The sequence below is a fragment of the Micropterus salmoides genome, unplaced genomic scaffold (assembly GCF_014851395.1).
Source record: "Micropterus salmoides isolate LMB-PRFRI ecotype aquatic unplaced genomic scaffold, ASM1485139v1 Ms_hic_scaffold_4, whole genome shotgun sequence".
In the NCBI taxonomy this organism is placed as follows: Eukaryota; Metazoa; Chordata; class Actinopteri; order Centrarchiformes; family Centrarchidae; genus Micropterus; species Micropterus salmoides.
Window position 1 is genome coordinate 33269984 of NW_024043372.1, and position 21553 is coordinate 33291536.

The window sequence follows — 21553 nt, forward strand, 5'->3', positions numbered from 1 at the left end:
ACAAAAATATATTACCATCTAAAGATAGTCTAAAAGGAGCCTCGTACTGGGCTAATAACTGGAGGGATCCACTGAGCCCAGCTCTAATCTACTCTACCAATATGAGGGTGTGAAAAAGAGGACATTCTGAGGATGCCAGAAATAGCTGACGTTTATGAATTCTACAAAGGTGTGGTGCTCGCCAGGTGCCTCCCATACATAAACATTCAAACCTGGAACATTCTCACACAGCTGCAAAGTGACTGGAGGCAATGTATACCAGCACAGGCCGGTTGGCCAAACACAAGCACACACACGCACGTTTCTACACTGTGGCATGTTAACTGTCACAAGCACATACAGCACATTCAGCCCATAACACACTGTATATGAGCAGCAAAACCATACTATCCATACAAAGTAAGAATGTACCTGTATTAAATAAAGAACAAAACAGTTATTACAAATTACAAATTACAATTATTCATTTAAATGTTATTTTTCCCAATTTTAAACAAAATATATTCTTTCTTGTCAAAGATCGGGATATGTCATGACATTATTATAGACAGTCACTGTTTTAGAGTTTATGAAGATGCTCCCAAAGCAACCCACCCCCCCCAATTCACAAGTCAGAGGTCAAAGGAGTAGAGGTGAACGAGGCTGTAAGATAGCCCCTTTCCCCGGCACTGAGGCAATTAAGAGGAACGGAAATGAGGGACAAGGAGGTGAATGTCAGTTAGACCGGCACAGGCATTTCACTGGCTGCAAAGGTGCAACTGGGCTGAAAGAAAAAATGAAAAAGAAAAAAAGAAGAGAATTATCAAATTTTCATTTGTGCTCCCCAGGGTCATCTTGTTTTGGAGGGGCATCAAATGGAATGGAGAAGTAAAAAAGAAATAACAAGCCCTAGAGAAATCACAGAGCGTAGTCCGTTTGATGCTGTTGTTTTACCTTGGCCTGCAGTGGCGCAAGGAAACGACTTCCCATCCTGACTATGATCTCCTGCATGAAAATGTCGCCGAAATGAGGATTTCACGGGAGCTATTGTACTTAAGTGATGTGTGAACATAATTAGTCGTCGGCAAGACTGGAAAGACTAATTCCACATTACCCATTCAGGTTGATTGAAATCTCTGAGGTGGAGAGCATTTATTTCCCTCTAAAAAACAGACGCAGTATTTTCACACTGATAACCTTTTCCCATAATAGTAATAATAAAAATACAAATGATTTTTGAATTGATTATTAATATTAATAATAATATCTTGATATATAAACTGTTACAAAAGATGTTTTGTTTAAAAAGAACACATTTTGCATCCCAGAATTTTTTTAAAGGACGACAGAACTACTCATCCCTACATGAGTTGAGAGTGTTAAGACCTCCTTAATTCCTTCCTCCTCATCCACAATCAAGCTGTTTTAAAAATGTTTACAGCTCAGATAAACAGGATAATCACGGCCACATTTCGTCTCCATTTACCATACACTATATATATTCTAAATTAGGTGTATGCGTGAGGGGGCTGGGGCTCAAATTATTTGCAGCAACTGTAAAAACAAAAGTTAAGATTGCATTTTAATTAACTTTTCGACTACAAACAAACAGGTTTCCGCGGAGCTGGGTCCAGTGTCGGGTTTAAACAAACAAACTGCACGGTGAAGTGAGTGAGCTCTCACCCCAACAATAACAGCTCAGCTGTGAGCTGGATGCTGTTTCCCACACTGGAGGCAGCCACCTCTACAAGTGACCACTGCTGAGGGGAGAGCACACGGGGCACCTGCCCCCCCCCCTCACCACCAACACACACACACACACACACACACACGAACAGAGACCCACCATCCTTTGCATCACTACCGTGTTTTAGTACAGCATTCATAATGTACTATTTGCATTTCAGAAAATATATTTTATTGATTTATGATTTTATTCTATAATAAAACATCAATGACCAGATGATTTCATGCAAAAAAAATATCAGTATTAATATTGGTAGCGTTAAAGTGGTAACACTGATGCAGTAAGCATTTCCAAACAGAGACATCATTTTTTTAACAAAAAAAAAAAAGCCCTAAATGCTTCCTTAAATTTTGACATGTGGCCCAATGTCCATCACTCTTTTTGACCTTTCAAAACACACCTGTAAGGGTATATTTCACAGCCACAAGGCAACTGAGTTCTGAAACCTGGCTTACAAATTCAGGGTGACAAATACCATCCTACACACCACAGTTTTCACCTTTCCTGGAAACGTACGATCACAGTTGGGGTCAACTGCGTGCCCCGATCTATGGTTTACCAGCTCTACACGGTTACGCAACGGTGCACGTCTTCAGATGCATTATTTGAGTCAGCTGAGATTTAATTAAGATCACAGCCTCTAAAATCCCTTTCAAATGAAACTGTAGTCAAAAGACAATAGCTGACACATCCTCATGCAGATTGTTTCTATTCTCTGCACACCAGCAACGCAAAGCTAATCCTTGTTTCCATGACGGCAGACAAGGGGGCCACAAATTGTGTTGCTTCTTGACACTCTTCATGTTGTTGTGTTATGTGACTCATATAAAGTATACAGCCAATTAACAAAATTATATCAAATATATATTGAGCAGTAGCAGCAGGTCAGCAAGGTTTATAGCATGAAGTCAAAATATGGGATATGTCAAACGTTAATGTCCACACACAACCCTAGAAATTCACCCTTATTTTCTATGCACAACATGTCAATGCCATCACTTTCCTTAATGTTTTAAAAATATTTATGACGTGACAGAGATGAGTGGTGAAAAAGATCTTCTGCCACAAAACACACTACACCATGTAATCTCATCATTATCCTACCACCTCAACCCTTTGAAACACATGACATCTCAAGTGTAGAGTTAATCTCCCAATCTGCAACAGAGACGCACATACTCCGAAAAGAAATGACCCTTAAATGAATGAAAGGCTTTTTCATGTAAAAACATGTTTTAGTCAGGAAAGCCAGGGAATAACAGCAGAGAGCAGCTGGTGGCTCACTATATCATTGCTAAACTATTCCCCCGTCTCTCCTCTCTGTCTTGCCTGCCTGCTCCAGTACAAAGCAAAGACCGTCCCTGTAAAGGATATCCCAGCGAGCCGTGAGGCTCTGGCGGCTACCCCCTGTGCCCCCCTCTCCGGGTACACAGCTAATATCTGGTTGCCTATGTCATGGTTTAGAAATGACAGGTGCTGGCAGCCCCTCGCCTTGACAGGCCACTGCACAAATAACGCCCCTGCCTGAAAGGGCTAATGCACTACTAATGAACAATAAATCAACTTTGATTACAAACTGTCAACCCAATCAGCTCGCACTCTAGCTCTCCCAAACTGCGAGTCTCGGCACAGCTGCACGGCATTACGGTGCACCCTGTTTAGGCTTCGCTCTACTCCTCCTTAACCATCTGATATTCTCGTCCACTATTCTCCTCCATCACTCCTTTTCCACTTTCTTAGCACTGACGCAAGGTGCTGAAACATTGCACCCAAAAACCGTTTGGACTAAACGGCAAATGCAAAGAGACAAAAAAACAAAATCGACACTCTAGAAAGTTAATCACATGTGAGTCCTTACTATAGGAGCAAGAGTGTACTACTTAAAATTATTTTAATTAAAATGCATTACAGTCATTAAACAACAGAAAGCCAACAGCTGCCTTCTGTGTAAAACCCCAAAGCTGTCAAATAGGACTGACTCAAACATGAAAGGAAACGACCACAACTTTCCCTCCTAAATATATTCCGCAGTCCCTTTGTTGCAAATACACACACACACACACACACACACGCAAAGGCACGTAAAAACATTCACACACTCTAACTTTTCAGGAAGATATAAGCGATGACATTTGGAGTGACAGCGTGTGTCTAACGTGGTTTTGTGGTGACGGTGTCAAATATAGAGCTGTGCCAGCCAGTCTTAATTCACTGTGACACCATGAGGACAGTGAGGATTAGTCCAGGCCATAGCCTGAGAGCAAGCACAGTCTAACCAGCACTCATTAACACTGAACAACCAACCAGCAAAACCCAATGTGTGACAAAAAATTAATATTTTATATTATTATACTTTAAATGCCTTGCCCTGGAAATATTCTAAACAATAAAGCAATGACATTTTCTGATAAAAACAATAGTATACAACAATGTAAAAGAGAAGACAAACCTGTCTCCTGTTTTGCCTAGACCTTTCCATAATTCACACAGCATACAGTACAGTACCGGATCCTGCTTAACTGGTTACCAGTTAAGTAAACAAAACTAAACAAACAGCATAAAATGAGAGTTGTGAAACTTATTGTAAATGGTTAGGTAACTCCTACAGAAACTGACAAACAAACAAAGCAAAAGAAACTGTTGCTTGAACTCAAAGTGAAATGCTCAATACCATCCACAGCACAGTACACAGGAAAACAGAGGCACCTAATCCATACAGTCTTGTTTTGAAATGCAATACATTCTTACACAGTAGATCTAACGTACATGACACCTGCTTTCTGCAAGTCTCAACGGCAAAGTAAACCCCGGATAACTGCTTCTCTCATACAAACTGCATGACAAAATTAACCAATTACAATGATAAAACACCAACGATAGACAGACAATAAGCCTCCTTTTCTCTTTTTCCCTGGTCAAATTAAATTGTCAAGTTTTTTACACAAGAAAGCTGGCAAAATCACAGAAATCAATCATATTGACAAACCTGACAAACTCCATTTAGCTGGCAGGGTAAACAGAGTGCTGGGCCACGCGGTGTGGAGTGAAGCAGAGCGGAGAGCAGCGCAGAGAGGGAAAGAGAGAGAGAGAGAGAGAGAGAGAGAGAGAGACACAGACAGAGCGAGAGTAAGTGAGCGAGTGAGAGAGAGGTAGAGGCACACAGGCTGGCAGACAGGGAGGCTGAGAACAAGCGCTGCTGTGCTGTGGAGTCTCCAACCTTCCTCGGGATACAGACAGATTGCACGCGCAAGGTTGCTCCCTGGCTGACAAGATACAAAACTATCCAATCAACCACGCCCTTCTCCACCAATCACAACCAGCCCTCTAAACATAATCAATTCAAATGGGGCCACACAATAGGGAGCCGCGGGCTGGGCTGCAGGTGAACCCGTGCCTTTGTGCGGGGGCCCCTTTAAAAAAAAAAAAAGACACAGTTGACGGCTGTTAACCCTTTGACCCCTGCTGGGACTCCGGCCGTGCTATTGAAACAATGGGAGCCTAAAGAAAAGAGGCCCTTTAATTAAACAACAGATAAGTAAACACAGCTATCCAGCGGAAAGAAAGACAACTGGCCCTGCTATCAGCCCCTTTATTGTTCTGCTAAATGGAATTGTTTACAGTGCCAGAACAAAGACACAACTCATTTCACATGCTGAAAACAACAAATGCACAAACAATTCAGACACTTTGTAGTTATTTTGACTTTCTCTTCCTTTTAAATTTCCCAAGCTCATACAATGTATTATATTTTATAGCAAAATAATGTATTTATGAGAACAGGGTGTTTTGCCTTGTATTTCCTCCACTAATGTTAATGTGTACTCTTGCACCGTAGCACGCAACTGGTTGCAATATACTAATACAACTTTGTGTGTATTTGGTCGTAAAATCTACCACAGCAGCATAAACTTTTTTTTTTCTCCCAGTTTTTAAACACTTATCCTACAATTTGGCCTCAGACAAGCTAAAACCACTTGCATTAATAGCTAACATTATACCAGCTACCAGGCAATCCATCCAACTCCATCCCAATGAGAGCAATTAGCTGTCATAATATCATCACACTCTTTAACACCCATGTGCACTCAGTAAGGGGAAAAGACAGGAGAGGAAAACAGGGCCCTGCCACCTACTGGAGATCCTACTGAACTCACCATAGGAGAGAAGGCAGGGTGAGAAGCCTGGATCCTGTTAACATATACATACTGTTTCTATTTTTGAACTTCTAACTGTACAAATCTTACCTTTCGCAAGCATTTATCTAAATTCAACCATGAGTCTTTTTCAAATTTCTGTAGTACATAAAACATAAAGAAATGGAATGGGTTGTTAATCAAACCTACTTTTAGTTATAACAGTAAAATCAGGTTCACTAACTTGTGCAACCCACTTAACAAAGAATTAGAGGAAAGGCATGAGGCAAGATTAACACCTCACTTTGTTAATTATCATGACAATAAACACACTGCTGAATAACAGAGCTCTAAAACACAGCTCATATCAACAGCTATAAACCCTTGGCTAAGGATGAAGGAATGTTCATGGGACGCATTCCAGTCCGCAAACACACTGGTAAAATAAACAGAGCGCCTGCATAACAAGCCACTGCTCTCATCTGCTAATAACTAACAATGAGCTCTGCTAAGCTGACCTGACCTATATAAATTATTGACTGGGACACCTCAAGTGTCAAAAATGACAATTCCAATACATATCATAATGAATAAATAAGTGGAAGAAAAGGACGCTTTTATTTTCTAACTGACACCAAAAGACGGCTCGCACAGAAAGACAGTGACATGCGGGCATGTGCTTACAAGTGCACGCACTCAACACACACACACACACACACACACACACACACACACACATCCAAACGCACACGCACAAAGTGGTTTAGGCTATGGCCACACTCTTCTCCCCCGGCACTCTCCCTGGGGTGGTATGTCGGCGTATTCTCAATAAAACACCTTCTTAGCAGTAATAGGCCACTGTTCTCATTTCAACGCTCCCAAAGGCCTCATGATAAATTTAGCAGACGCACAGTTCAAGCTTCTCCTCTCACACACTGTCTTTCTAATCCATTGCCTCTGTGCCTGTGCCATGTAAAATAATTACACATATGTGTCGATGTGATACGCAGACTATATAGATTATTTTTTTTCTTCCTGTGCACAGAGAAACATCAATATCCTTGAGCCTTGAACCGGCATCCCCTGCGATAGTTTACAGAGAGCACTGAGCGACTGTGTTCATGACAGAGTGGATGACATTATAAAATACTCCCATTTCCTGCTTGAGTTAGAGTGAAAGTATGAGTTAATGTCTGGTCTGGCCTGGGCTCTGCTCCGCTCGGCTCTGACTAAAGATAACGACTCAGCTCCAATTACAAAGCCTTTCCAAAACACTAACACGGCCAGTGAATAAGCTGCACCGGCATGCCAACCAGTGTCTTACTGCTACTACAGAAAGAGGAGAGGAGTGAAAGGAAGTGGAGGAAAATACAAAACTATAGTCATTCCTTTTCTCGAAAGGCTCTGGTGACCTGGACCATTGTCATGAGAAAACAAACACAGTCTGTTTCCCTGTGTGTGTGTAAAGTAAATCATTGTTTACTGATGATGGGAGTCAGCAGGGCAGGTGTGGGACCTATATAAATAACAGCTGCTCTATATAATATTGCCAAGGCAACAAAAATACCTCTCAGATCCACACCAGTACCATAATATGTGATCTTTCTGTTATTTATTTATATTTATATTATTTCAACAGTGTCCCCTAACAAAGCCAAAACAGACACAGAGCATTTTATCACATACATAAGTCACAACTTGTTAATTGTTTCTTCCAAGCTGCACGAAAACTTAAGACTTTGCACAGTCCACAAAGAACCTACATTTGATTTCAGTGAGCCACTCGCTTGCAGTGGTACAAGGGAGAGTGGTATGTCATTTCTGCAGCAGTGAAATGATAGCACCAAAACCTTTATGAAGCTGTGGAATGGTTCCTTTGTACATTATTAATATACTGAAGTCAAGGATAACAAAACCAAAGGTGATCTGGCCATTTCCATCCAGGGCCCATTTTTAATTGCTTACTACATTAAAGTTTAAGACAATGGCTTTTTTTTTTTTCCTAACTAAACTTTTACTGTTATTAAAACTGCATTTATTTTATAATTAGGTGATTTTTCTGCACCCTTGTACCTAACTTATTATTTAAACAAATATAAATAAAAAGAGTCGTATTTATTGTTGGTATTGTGTTTTAAAAAGTCCTGTTAAAATGAAGTGTATTTCCATTGTAATTACATGACAACCTGCAACCTACCGATACTCCCTCTGATACTTGGAATAAGTCATATTTAGAGTGAATGAGGTTATCACCCGAAGCAGAATGGAGTTACAGTAAGTCACGCCTGAGTCACCGTGCTCCTCCTTGTCTATTATATACGGGTTTGGTTATTTACTTTTAATTTCAGCATTCAGGAGCACATTGTTTAGTCAGCACATGTGAACTCTGTATTTGCAAAATATTTCCTGAGGTGATATGCCAGCCAGTGTATAACGGAGCTTGTGTTTCAGCGCATACCGTCTAGTGTGGTTTTTCACTTCGTCAAAACAAGAACACTTTTAGGTTTGAGCAACATCGATTTAAGGAGGTGGGGGAATTTCTGCTGTGTCTTGTTTGGTGATGGATTCATCTTTGATTTAAATCAGAAACTATATTAACACAAAGCAACACTATTTTGATAAGCAATAACAATGGTTCTGTGGGGGCCATAAAGATAAAAATGACTTGACTTGTAAAACACATTTGCATAAAGCACTTTTTATTTTAAATATATGATATTGTAATTTAAAGGCTTTGATATGCAGTCACAGATAGATTTACTATCATTATTTCACTGATTGTAGCAGGGTCCAAGCAAGTTTGTCACTTTTTAAGGAAGACTCTCACAGTAAGTCTAGAGCACCACCAACCCCTTTAGATTAAATGTTTAGCTAACCTTTTCTGTTACTAAACATTTGCTGTCCTGTTTCCACTACTACTCACCAGTAAAATTCCTCACGAGGATTCCTGGACCACTCTTTAAATGAATTTCTTTTAACCAACAAGGCAAAATTAAAACGCAACAGAAAACTTTACTTTGACTTTCTGCTTTCTGCAGATTGGGTGGAGCTACATGGATGACTAGGCTGTGCGCTTTGATGGTTTATAAAGTACAACAACGTCCAACACAAACATAAAATATATCTCTAAATTATGTCCTCATGTAGCTGAAGGCCCTTCTGTATCTGAATCTCTCTCATGCTGTCTGAGCGAGACAATATTTCTCTTTCTTATGCCTAACAAAAAGTGAAAATGGAATCAGAGAATCGCCAAGCTGTCACAACTGTGTAATGACACCCAAAGAGAAACTACATTGTGAGTTGATGCTGACTTGACTTGCACCTTGCATAGCTGTTAGTGTTTATTAATGCTATGGTTGACTGTGCATCCATCCGTCCTTCCACCCCTCTGTAAAGGGCGTGTGAATCACTCCAAACAACACACGCTTGACATCAAGACATAGCGCCAGAGGATGACACAAAGATACAACTAATTTTAAGGGGAAGTGTGTGTGTGTGTGTGTGTGTGTGTGGGTGGATGACTGAGTGGGGTGGAGGGTTGAGAGGGTTCACTGCTTGAAGGGAAACATCAGGCCTCAAATGAAAAGAGGATCCTGAAAATGGTAAGTAGCTCCCAGCGCTGTGACTGGAGTCAATTCGACAGTCATCGTCTTGGCTGGGAGAGAGCTCCTAACACAGCAGCCCCCCCCCCAGTCTCTGCTTGGCTGCGTGGAACTGGGACAGATGACTTCATTCTGACAGGATTATCCCAAACCTGGTTCTAATCTATACAGTACACATAATACATTTTTACAATATGACAAGGAAAACAAGCAGCAAAAGAGACGGCATGATCCTGGGGTTCCACGCGAGCGCTGGCCTTGGTGTTGTGTTCATCATTCCTGACAGATTGTATCACCTCAAAGCAACGCACGCGTTAAAATGAGATTTCATTACAGCATCACCTTGAGACTTTTTACAAACACAAAGTGATGAACTCCTTCTGAGGATCACGCACACAACTGATGAATTATGGGATATATAATATTGCAACAGCACATCCTAAAGAAGCGAAGACTGCAAAAGAATGTCAACAATTGTAATTTTAAGCAACAGCAACAACACTTAGAGGAATAGTTTGAGATTTTGGCTCTTTTACAAAGAGTTAGATGAGAAGAACGATAATCTGCTGTCTGTACGCCAGCTAAGCTTACCTCAAGGACTAGAAACAGGCGGGAAAAGCTAGCCTGACTCTGCCCAAGGGCTACAAAATCCACGTACCAGCACCTCTAAAGCTCACTAAACACATTCTATGTCATTTATTTAAGATGTACAAAAACGTAAGTGTAAAAACAACACATTGTGGTTTTACTCCAACCACTTACTTGTGTCATTAATTGAATTAATTAGAAATTGGCAATACTTTGATTTGGTTCAGTGCTTCAGTGCCACCACTCATTCTAATGTCTCTCTATGTTCAGCACTCCTCTTCTTCTTCATATCAGCATTATTTCTAGTCTAAAATTGTATTACATGTATTTTATATGAATATAGACAGAATATAAATACACTCCTGTTGTTTTGACCCAGTCTTCCTTGTGTAAAGAGAATCTTTAGCTCGCAGTAACTAACCCAGAACATTAATCCGGTCTTGTGCTCACTGTCACCTCGCCAGTGGGCTACCACTGCTGTGCCACTTTGGGCCACTGGCCGACTGGGCTGCAGGAACACCTCGAAATGCTGCCTCAGATCGCCCTGCAGCACTGGCTGAGTTCCAGCTGACAGGCTTCGGCCTAGTGCTCTAATGACTTACAGATTGGAGCGCCGTGGTGTACATGTGTCAGGACAATGCCATGGGCCCGCTGCAAAAACAGTAGGAGAGAAGGAGAGCTGGCGGCTTCTCACTGTCCTGTCAGACAGAGGCTTGGCCCCTGGATTGTGTCATATCACGCTCCCCCCCCAACAGACCACAAATGAAGGATGTGAAGAGCAAACGTGGGGAGGAGGCGAGTTGGAGGGGCGCTCTACAACTTAAAAGGCTTTCATCCTGTAAACTGAAAAGACATTATCTCTTGACCTGGAGATGCCCTCTGTGAGCCTGTACCCTATGGTGTGAAAACACAGAGAGAGGAGGGAGAAAAAAGGAAAGGAGAAATAAGTGTGGCTTTAACTGGTAATGTAACTGATAAGAAAATTCTCTGCTGGCATGGTTTTGAAACATTATCAGTAGTTTCTGCGTGTGTGAAGAATAACAAGTGATGCACCTTTGACATCATGAAAAATGTTCAATAAAAAACATTCATCAGGAATAGTGAATAGTGCTTCTCATTTAAAAACAAAAGGCCATCACACAAGTACAATAAATACAAAAAACAATGAAACCCAATGGATAGAGATGCTCATTGAGCTTCAAACTCTTTACGAAGCTCTTCACTTTAAGATGAAACATGCACGCTCTATCATTTTTTGCTATACCTTCTATAAGTTAAATAGCTCTGCTCTGAATCACACGTAAAAACTGCCTTAAACTAAAGCTAGATGTATTAAGTATATTTTTACTCTCCTACATTATCCACCTGCCTCTCATCAAACGAACCATTCATGTATTCTCATTACCATCAGCGCAGACATACTACAGACAGAAACCAGTCAATGTCATTCAAGCAGTGTCCACACAGGTAACTTCAGCTGGCTGCTGGCCATACCTCACACTGTACCAGTGACATGAATAATGAAGGCCAATCTCAGGCTAGGGCTGGGCGATATGGCCAAAAATCACAATAAAAATTCATACCTTTCGATATCGATAATTATCACGATAAATGTCAAATCATTGTTTCTTTCATCAGGTTTAAACTATTCTTTATGGTCAGAACACAACAAACACTTGACAAACAGCGGATCACTTCACAAATTTGAGATAGAACATTCAATACAATTATGATAAAATCTTGAATGAATGAAAAAAAAAATGCTTTAGTAAAATTAAGTAAAATCGTTTTTCAGTCCCTTTTCCTCAACAAAATAAATATCTTAATAGAAAAATAAAGTGCTAATTCGATCGTAATAAATTAAATAAAACATTTATTGACATTTATTGATATACTGATTTGTTATATTGTTATTGAGGAAAATTATATTGCGATAATTATCATTATTGTTTTATTGCCCAGCCCTATCTCAGGCACAATCCCAGATGGGAAACAAGCATAATCTGGGCATTACACTGATAGCAAAGACACCATGTTGACACAACATCTTCAGCCCAGCTGAATGCCACATAATCCCCTGTAGGAGGTGGATGCCTACCTAGGATCTCTTGCAATGAGGTATAGTTAACCAGCCACGCTTGTGAGCAACGCCACAAATGAGCTTCAATTTCCCCCTTCCTCCCACCTTGGTGCTTGGTGGACTATCAGCGAGGGTCCGACAGTGTTGTTCCTAATTACCTATTTCTCCACTCCTGATCCTGCGGCTGGCATAATTAGTTACCTGGGGCTGCAATCCAATTTGAAGTGATGACAAGAAAGTGATCCATGAAAAAGTAATAAGTTAAATCCAATTTCAGCCTGCCTCTAATTAAATGCACATGGAACTAATGAGTCAAACCCTACCATTTCACTGATAATGGTAATTAGCGGGGTGGAAGTTGCCGGCTCTTGTCGTTGTGCCACTGTAGGTGTGAAGCACCGAAGGTAAAAGCGGACTGGATTCTTTTAATCACACGTGTCATTCTGTCAACGTAATTTACTGGCTTTTTGACCAGTCAAGTATGTTTAGCTGCTTTCCAGCCTGCACAGCAGCTGTTTGTATATCTAGTCTGATTAAAGTGACTCTAAGGCTGCTGAGTATACAGCAGAGGCATCTTCATCCAGAGTCCAGAGTTTTATATCCTCAACCCCTGTTGAGGATATAAAACCAAAGAGCCATTTAATGCTGATCAAGGATTCTGAGGCTTGTTTGACTCATATTTCTCCCCTTTAGTACTCTATGCAGGTCATTTTTTATCAGATGTTCTGTATATACCGTGCTTCATTATTTTTGACTTGAATAAGACTGAATTGGAAAGTGAGTCACATCTCCAAATGAGTAAAAGTCTCTCTGCACATCTCCTTCTGCCTAATGGGAAGACCTCTGAGATGAATGGAGCCTCGTCTGCAGATCAGGTGCTTTTATGGGGTGTCAGCTTACTACACAGCCTCATAATTGTTGGATCATGTCTTTTGATGACCCAGTCCAGCTCAACAGAGAATCATTATCCAGGCTGTAGGATGGCGATAGAGTGAATGTTCTGTGTGAAGGGGGCTCCTCTAAGCACGGGTTTGTTCTTAAAAGAGGAAGTGAGAAGAGACTCAGACCGTTACCCTCTGGTGTTTCACAAAATGTTTTTGTGAGAGAGACAGTGTGAGAAAAAAAAAAATGAGAAAACAAGTCAAATCTCACCACAAGAAAACCATGAGAAGAGAAATAACAAAAACAAATGAAATACATCCTCACACAGAACGGCACACTGATGTTTATCTACGAACAACTTCAAACTGTACGTGCGTATGTGGTTAGGGAGTGTTTAATTAGCAGAATATGTAATTCAGAGATAAACAAACACTTGTCTGGACCTGTGGCTTTTTCATAATGGTAGTTTCAACCCAGCAAAATGTAACACACAACACTAGAGAGCAGGCAATTTACAGTGTTAGTTAGATACTAGAGGAAGCCTGTGCTCTCTTCACAAGAACCGGGCAGGAGAGGGGAGGGGAAGCGGGGGAAAGGGCCCGACTCTCTTTTCAATAGCTGAGTGACAGCTTGGCCAAGCTCTCTGTATACATTAATAAATTAGAATTTTAATTTTGTCTTTGTCTGCAGGAGATGGTCTAGTACTTCACTATGTACCAACAACTGGCTGTACGCTGGAATCTGCCGTTGTGGTCCCCTCTGTTGACCTCTGCAGCACAATTCCCTGCCAGGCTGGGGAAACTGTTTAGTTTGATCCTTTCAACTTATTTGAATCCTGACAAATATACACACAACTGAAAGGTCATCACAGTCATATTTCATCCTCTGGAGCTATTCCGAAGACATCTGCACAACAAAGAGGCTTTTTCACAACCTGACATTAGACCTAGCTGCTACAATAGCTCATTAAAAAGGGCTCCCAACGGGATAGTAAGGGTATTAAATATTATATATATACACACATAGAGAACAGGGTCTCCGTATTAATTACCAAATATGCCCTGAAGTCGTTTGCAATTTCACACGACACAAACAACCGCTCCTTGTTCAAACAAAGATATACATCTCTGAGGCAGCTGATCTGAAATTAACGTAAATATTGCATCAGATATGCAGCGCTGTTCATATTAAAAGCAGAACAAGATTTTTTTTTTTTCTTGCTGTTTTTTTTTTTTGCACCACAAAGGCAGTCAAAATAACTGTCTTACTGCCTCTTTACCTCTCACCACCCTCACACTTTCCCACCCCTCGCTTGTCTATCTCTACTCCACCTGGATCACCCACCCCTCTCGTGGGCTGCTCTCTAGCACCTCCTGCTGCTGGTGGTAGGCACATGCCTCCTTTTTGTGTGTGTGTGTGTGTGTGTGTGTGTGTGTACAGTGTATGAAGAGCAGTAATGAAAGGCAAACAGGGAAAGCATGGAGTTTCCTCTGCTTGACCAGACTCACTTCTCTCTGTCTCTCTGTGGGAGGAATGAAACTCTCTCACTTCCCCCTTTTATTCTCCCTCATTCCCACACTTTCACCTGCTTTTACCCAAGCTGCACACCTCCTAAACCAAGTGCAGTCAATAAAAAAGGCCTTTCCACTGCAAAAACTCAGGATCAGCTACACATGCTGATGTGTGTTCCTTCCCTGACTGTGGTACTACAGGATGATCTAAACTGGCCTCACAGAGGCTTTTCAGGCTTATATATTTCACAAAAGTGCCCTTATATGCACTGCTGCTTCTAATGTTCTGTGTTAAGATTTTGATGACACATGGCTGATTGTGTGTGTGCCTGTGTGTGTGCTGCTAAATCACACATAATGCGCGAGCATACATAACTGCAAATGTTGCAGTGCCAATTTTAATTTCCTGTTTGTGAACTTAGACTAGTGCTGTTTCTCGCACACTGTGTTCTAGAGAGAGTTGCAAAAGTTCACTTCATTTTTTTTTTTATTTTATCAACCGCAAAGTCAAATAACCGAGCCATCTGATAATCATGAGTTAATAAATAGGAGGGTGTCTCAGAATGACAACATATTTATGCTACCTGTAGGCTTTGCTGCTTGTCGCTGTCTTTGGGGGATTTGCGGCCAGTGTTTGGTTGAGACTGCAGTTGTGACTGGGGATGCTGTTGCTGTTGTTGCTGCTGCTGCTGCTGCTGAAGGAGTATCTGCCGAGCTACTTGGAGAGCCTAATAGAGAGAAATACATAAAAAGATTTTTTTGTTAAAGTCTGATGGAAAGGCTAGATGTAGATATGCTAAAAGACCCTTGAGAACACTTTGCTGCCTATTATCAGAGCAGATGTATCCCGTTACAACAATATTCCCTTGGCCTTCTGCTAGATAACAAACAAACACTACACACCATCTTTTTCATACGCTCCCATTCAGCCACTCAGCCATAAATCTAACGCTGGCATAAACAATCCCTCCACAAACAGAGAGGGAACAATGATCAGATGTCAAAACAAATTCACAGGCAGAAAGAAGACAAAAAAATCAACTGCAGCCATCCAGAAGAAATATTTATCTGTTAATAAGTTGCACTTACAGCAAACACAAATTGTCACAAAGACACTAATCAGTGCTTTTGATCCTCCTTTAGCTCAGTCAAACCCCCCCCCCCCCCCAAAAAAACTTTATGGCTGCTTCAAATATCTGTTAAAGGACACGGCCTCTCAGTGGAAAACAAAATACAGTGCAGTCACATGTTTATTGCTCCAGCTACTCCCTTTTCCCTTACGATAAATAATCAAACATGCCATCCAGAGCAAACAAAGCTGGAGAGAGCTGGGGGAAAAAAACACAGTGGTCTTGAAAACGGTCAGCGATACCAAGAAAAGCAAGCGTTGTGTTCCCACAGTGAGCTGGCCAGTCTCACACCTCCACCAGTAAACCATCTGGGTAAATAACTGGCCTCATTCTTTCCATGTTCCTCAGACGATTGCTCCCACAATTAAACAAACAGTCGGGGGCACATTGACGCTCATCTCTCGGACGGGACAATCTATACGTTCTCCGGTCAATGATTTGAGAAGTTCAGAAATTGTAAAAGTAAACGGTGGAATGTTTGACAAGACGATAATGAAAGAGAGAGAGAGAACACAAAAAAGGAAAAAGTTAGGGCGACATGTGAACAAGTGAGTGAAACCTGTGTAAGACTGTGTGAAAGTAAGTTATCTACAGGGAGGGCAAACAGAAAGCAATGTGGATGGATGAAGAGACAGAGATTACTATGAGAACTGGTCTTACTGCCAGTAAAGTCTGACAATACTTTAAGACAAAAAGGGGAGAGAGACAGTTAGGGGATGGAGAGAACAGCTGTGTGATGGTCTGTGTGTGGGTGTATGTGTTGACCCTCCCAAACACACGGCTGTTGGATGACATCATGAGGCATAAATATGACCGCAGGCTACAAAGAGGCCACACTCCTGGCATTTCACCATGCTTAACTTTAAAGTACATAAATTCTCCCTCTTTCTGTCTGTCTCTGTCTTTCTTTATGCTCTCATGTAAAGATAAATGACGGTAGAGCAACATATCTCATTCTGCATGCCTAATTGTCCTCTGCTTTGAAATTTGTGTAGGGGAAGCCCCCCGTAAGCACGTTTACTCATATAGTAAGTGTATAAATTGAAACCAAGAAAGATGTAAGCAAGATTCCCTCCCACACATGACGGCAATATCTACATTTTGGGCATTTAGCCTTTTCTCCAGTGCAACTTACAATCTGGTCGAAAAATCAGCAACAAAAACATGATGTGAACTGAAGTGACATGGGGAGGGAATCGGAAAAGTGCTAACGCAAGGTTATATTTTTCTTCATTATTTTAATTATTAAAAGCAGGTCAATATTTCATATTTGGTACAAAATGTTACTGAAAGTCCTTGACATATGAAAATGCCTATTGTTTTATAAATTAATTCAAAGTAATTAAGTTTTTTTAAATTCCAACATTTTATTGGAAAAGAATTATGAAAGTCACAATGATTTCAACTCACAGAATAAAACTAAAAGTAAGATATTTCAGCATCACATCACAACACCAAAGTTACGAAAGTCAGTAGTTTTTAAAGCAATATTCATAACATTAACATTAAATTAGAAGCTCTACTAATCAACAAATGAACAAATAATTTTTGAAGTGTTAGCTAGTATTAATCATAAACTAAAAGTTAACTCGAATGACTAAGACAGTGAAACGCTGACAATTCAAAAAACGGTAACAAAATCATTCACAACGCCCAAGGCGTGGTATTACGGGCACACTGAAGAGTAAACAAAGTTCGCTGTTTTCTTTTTCCCTGTAACTGATGACACATGCAGTGAAATGTGTGTGTGGTGTGTGTCTGTCTGGGTTTACAACCGAGGGTGTTGGAACAAAGAGAGTTGAGTCAACAGGATATGATAGGAAATTCACACAGTAATGGATGAAGAAATACATTTCTGGGAAGTCTTCCTTCATTATCATCTGCAGCAAACCCGCTCAATGATCACCACATGAAGATAAACATGTGCACTGGTAAAGCAATGGGCTTTCAAAAAGTACATTCATTCTTGATGCTATGACCATTTTGTAATATAAACATACGACAAATTATGTCATTACATCAATCAAAGTAAGGTTGTTTGCAGAGTATTAATTATGCAATCAAAACTGCGGTAACATGAGTGACAGTCACAGTGTCCAGACATGTATAGTAAAATGAACATAAGCATCCTGCTTTTCATGTCAACAGCTTCAATAAATTATTCCTCCTATTAAACTTAGGGAAATAATTATGTGATCATACACAAACATTTTCAATGCTCATTTTGACATCGGCAGGAATGTGATTTCTGTTCATTTGCCTGACAGCACATGCCTGGATATGTTGGCTTCACAAACTTTAGATGCAAGATGAGTAAAACGCTGTTGTTGGTATAGAAAATAATGAGACAAAAAGGCGAGTGGGCTGAGAACCTGTGCTGTGAGGTCTGCTCCACGTTTAGGAATGTTGCTGTCATGTTTATATTTTAGAAAGGCCAGTGGAGCTGGGCATGCTTTTTGAGAGGCCTAATGCTGAGCTAAAATAACCTATTGTGAACTGTCACTGCGATGTTTACACAGCAACCACTCCTCTAGCTCAGAGTCCCCCTCGCTCTCCTCCTCTGGAATTTATCCTCTTTTGATCTTCCATTCAAAGGTACTGGACACTTGATAGACGTGCACGCGTTAGAGCTACTCTGGTCAACTGTGATAAACTGGAAACTGATGACAGGCACACAGCATGTGAAGCACAGAGAAATTAGTGTAATAGTTAAAATTAAGAGACAGATGAGGTTAAACTCATCAGTGACAAAAAAATAAATGTTCAGGCCAGATAAAGATGTACACAGGGAAAATGATCAACTGGGTGGATGTATGAGTAAAATGTGTACTCATTGAGATAAAAGAAAAAAACATTTACAAAAGACACAAAAAAATCAGGATTTGTGATACACTGCGTGTAGGTTACATCACCTTGTGTGTAAGCATACAAGACAACAGTAGCCCTGTTTTAATCACAAACTAAGGTTGTTTGTGAGGCAAGCTTGTTACTGGAATAAGCACCCAACTGCAGAGATACACCTACATCCACGCAGCATATATACATTCACTGTTTGTGGGTGTGCGTGCACACAAATACACACACGCACACACACCATGGAGGCAGTGAACCCTCCAGGTGCTTTTGATGAGAAAACAGCCTCCAGCACATGACAAAGGTTTTATCAGAAATGAAGCCAGTGCGATTTGGTATCCTTGTCATTTGCAGTCCTCTTTTATATTCCCCATTTGTGTTCAAATGTGTTCAAAGTTCACCCCCTCTTCTCCATGCTAACGCAACTTCCTCAATAAACAACAGGCGTTTTATCTGCATCTACTTTCACACCATATTAGTGAGTAGAGGCAGTAGCGTCTCTTATGTCCCTGGGCTATCACGCTGTGATAAGGGAACTGCTAAGTACTGGATGTCTTTATGTGCAGTCTGCACATGTGGATTATTTACAGGCTTTGGGGTTTCCTGCTGCTAAAGCCAGCTCTGGGTGTCTTACAAATCCCAGCTCAGAGCATTGCCACACAGTGAAGCCTGCTCTCTCTGCTGAATCCCACACTGCACCTTTTCCTGCTACGACAAAAAAACGACATAATTGAGATATGTATTCTTTTTCCTCATTTTATGCCTTTTCTGACCCACAGTAACAATCAAAAGGCCAAATCTAACTGTGCATGAAGGAAAGGGATCTGAGAGAATTTGTGTGGCAGACACACACCACTCACATCATATTTTCTAAATGACAGACAAATAGAAAGTGAATGTGATAAAAAGTCCAGAGACCCCAGATGTTGAGGGGGAAATGCTCAGGGGGGAAATGTTCAGGGTGTCTCCATCAGGAGTCAGTGAGAAATGGGCCAGCGTTGTTTGCTTAGGCCCATCAACAGAGAGACCTTTATAGTTCTATAAACGTCCGGCTCCTCTTGCCACAGCTGGGGAAGACCTTGAACGTGAAATGTTTTCAACCAGATTGCTCCTAATTGCTAGAAGATGTGCAAGCAGGTGTAACCGGATCCCCGCGGCCACTCGGAGAAAAGGAGAAGGAACAAGATGTGCATCTGTTTGTGTGTTCCTGCACTTGTGTGTGTGTGTGTGTGTGTGTGTGCTTCAGTGTATTTACTCAGTGGCTACGTTTGGCTAGGCTTTAATAGTCAGGAGAGTGTGGCTCAGAGTCAGCCAGCAACAACTCGACTAATAGGTTAGCTCTTAATGTAGTCCTGCTCAGAAGACACCGGGCCCTCTGGTCTCACGCTGCAGCCTCTGTGGGGCTTCGACACCAGCGGCCTAAATGTCAAGGTTATCTGCTTGACTTTCTGACTGATCTCACGTCTCAACTCATCTACAATTATCACCTCTGCTGTTTCAATGCCCTCTGCTCCCCAGTGGTAGCCGAACCAAGCCAAGAAGCTGGATTATTTTCACACCAGCTCTTACAACATAAGGTGCTAACATGTTAAGCTAATGTAACATCCTTCCACAAGCAGTCGAAAAATGCAAAGTTATCCAGTCATTTCATTTTTTATATGGGCTGTTGTAATCTGTGTCAATGAAATTGAAATAGCTGGGGGTAGGACTGATTCTAAATTCACAATATGACTGATGGCATTTATGGCGCTAGAGGTGTGTTGACTATGGAAACATACGTGGCATTTCAACTGAAATGCATATAATTTTCTTTATTTTTTGGCAGGGGTGATTTTTAAACATGTAAGAGGATAAGCAGCGAGGATCATGTCTATTTATATTAATTGCTTTTTTTTCTTTTTCTTGTCCTCACTAATACAGTCGTTTATCTGCAATGCAAAGCAGGGAAAGTCTGGTTTCCCAGTAAGTATATAATTAATGCCATTTCCAAAAAGCCACTCCACATGGAAAACAGGCCCTGATGCTCAAACCTTGCGCATTACTGAGCCCTCACAACAACACTCTCCAGTCTGTGTTTAGATTTCCAAACTAATTCATGTAGAATACATAAATAAATCAACGTTTTATACCCACTTCAAACCATTAGAATCCCTTCCTTCGCTGCACTTTTCAACTAATCTATTAATATTTATGACAACACTAAACATTTCAAATACCTACGTTTAAACAATAAAGCAGTGCGTGCACTTACATAAGACAAAATCTGACTTCACTGTTTGTCCAACACACCTCCCCCTGTCACCGCCCCCCTCTCTCGCCATAACAGGTAATGCAGTGGCCTGACAAATGTTTTTTGGAGAAAAAAAAATGACTCCAAGGAAAACAAGACGAAAGCAAAGTTATTAACTGTGAGTGGAGATAGAAGAGAGGGGGGCTGTGAAGCAGGACTGATGATGGAGGGAGTGGAGTGAAAAGAGGGAGGGGTAGAGGACAGGCAGATGGAGGAAGAGAATAAAAGTGGGAAACAGAGATGAGAGCGGTAAAAGGGAGATGGGAAGAGAGCGGAAAAGAGGAGAATGTTGCAGAGGGGAGGCGGAGGTTGCAGGAGGTGCAGAGAGGAGGGTAAACAGTGCCCCAACCAGGCGGTCCGGGCGCTCGGAGCCTGGTACAGAGGGGTCAACTCCCCCCCCAACCCAAGGAGGTCAGCTCAGCTATGCAGGCCTGACAGCTTCCGTTTGCTGTGTGCTCTGCGTTTGTTTGGATTCCCCAGCCTTGCTTAGCCAGCAGCTTAACAACAGATGGCTAAAGAAGGCCTCTATTCAGAGTGGTCTGGATCAGAAAATCAAACCAAGGAAAGTACACAGGCTGCAAACAAAACACATAGACACATCACAAGCACACACATGCAAATTACATAGATTGTCAGAGTTGCACATGCTGCACATGGGGGAACAGCAAATAAGGCTTTGCTTGTTGCAAACAGTTATTTCATTTGCCCACAAAATATGCATGCAAAACACACAGTGACAAGGCACACGCAACAACATG

The 21553-nt window shown here is 41.2% G+C and overlaps 1 protein-coding gene across 1 annotated transcript in view; it reads right to left on the minus strand.

Annotated features, from left to right (window-relative positions):
- foxp1b (forkhead box P1b) overlaps positions 1-21553 on the minus strand; it is a 151759-nt gene that overhangs the window by 39068 nt on the left and 91138 nt on the right. Inside the window, 1 exon segment of the mRNA XM_038695446.1 lies at positions 15107-15250. Coding sequence (XP_038551374.1) covers positions 15107-15250 — 144 coding nt within the window.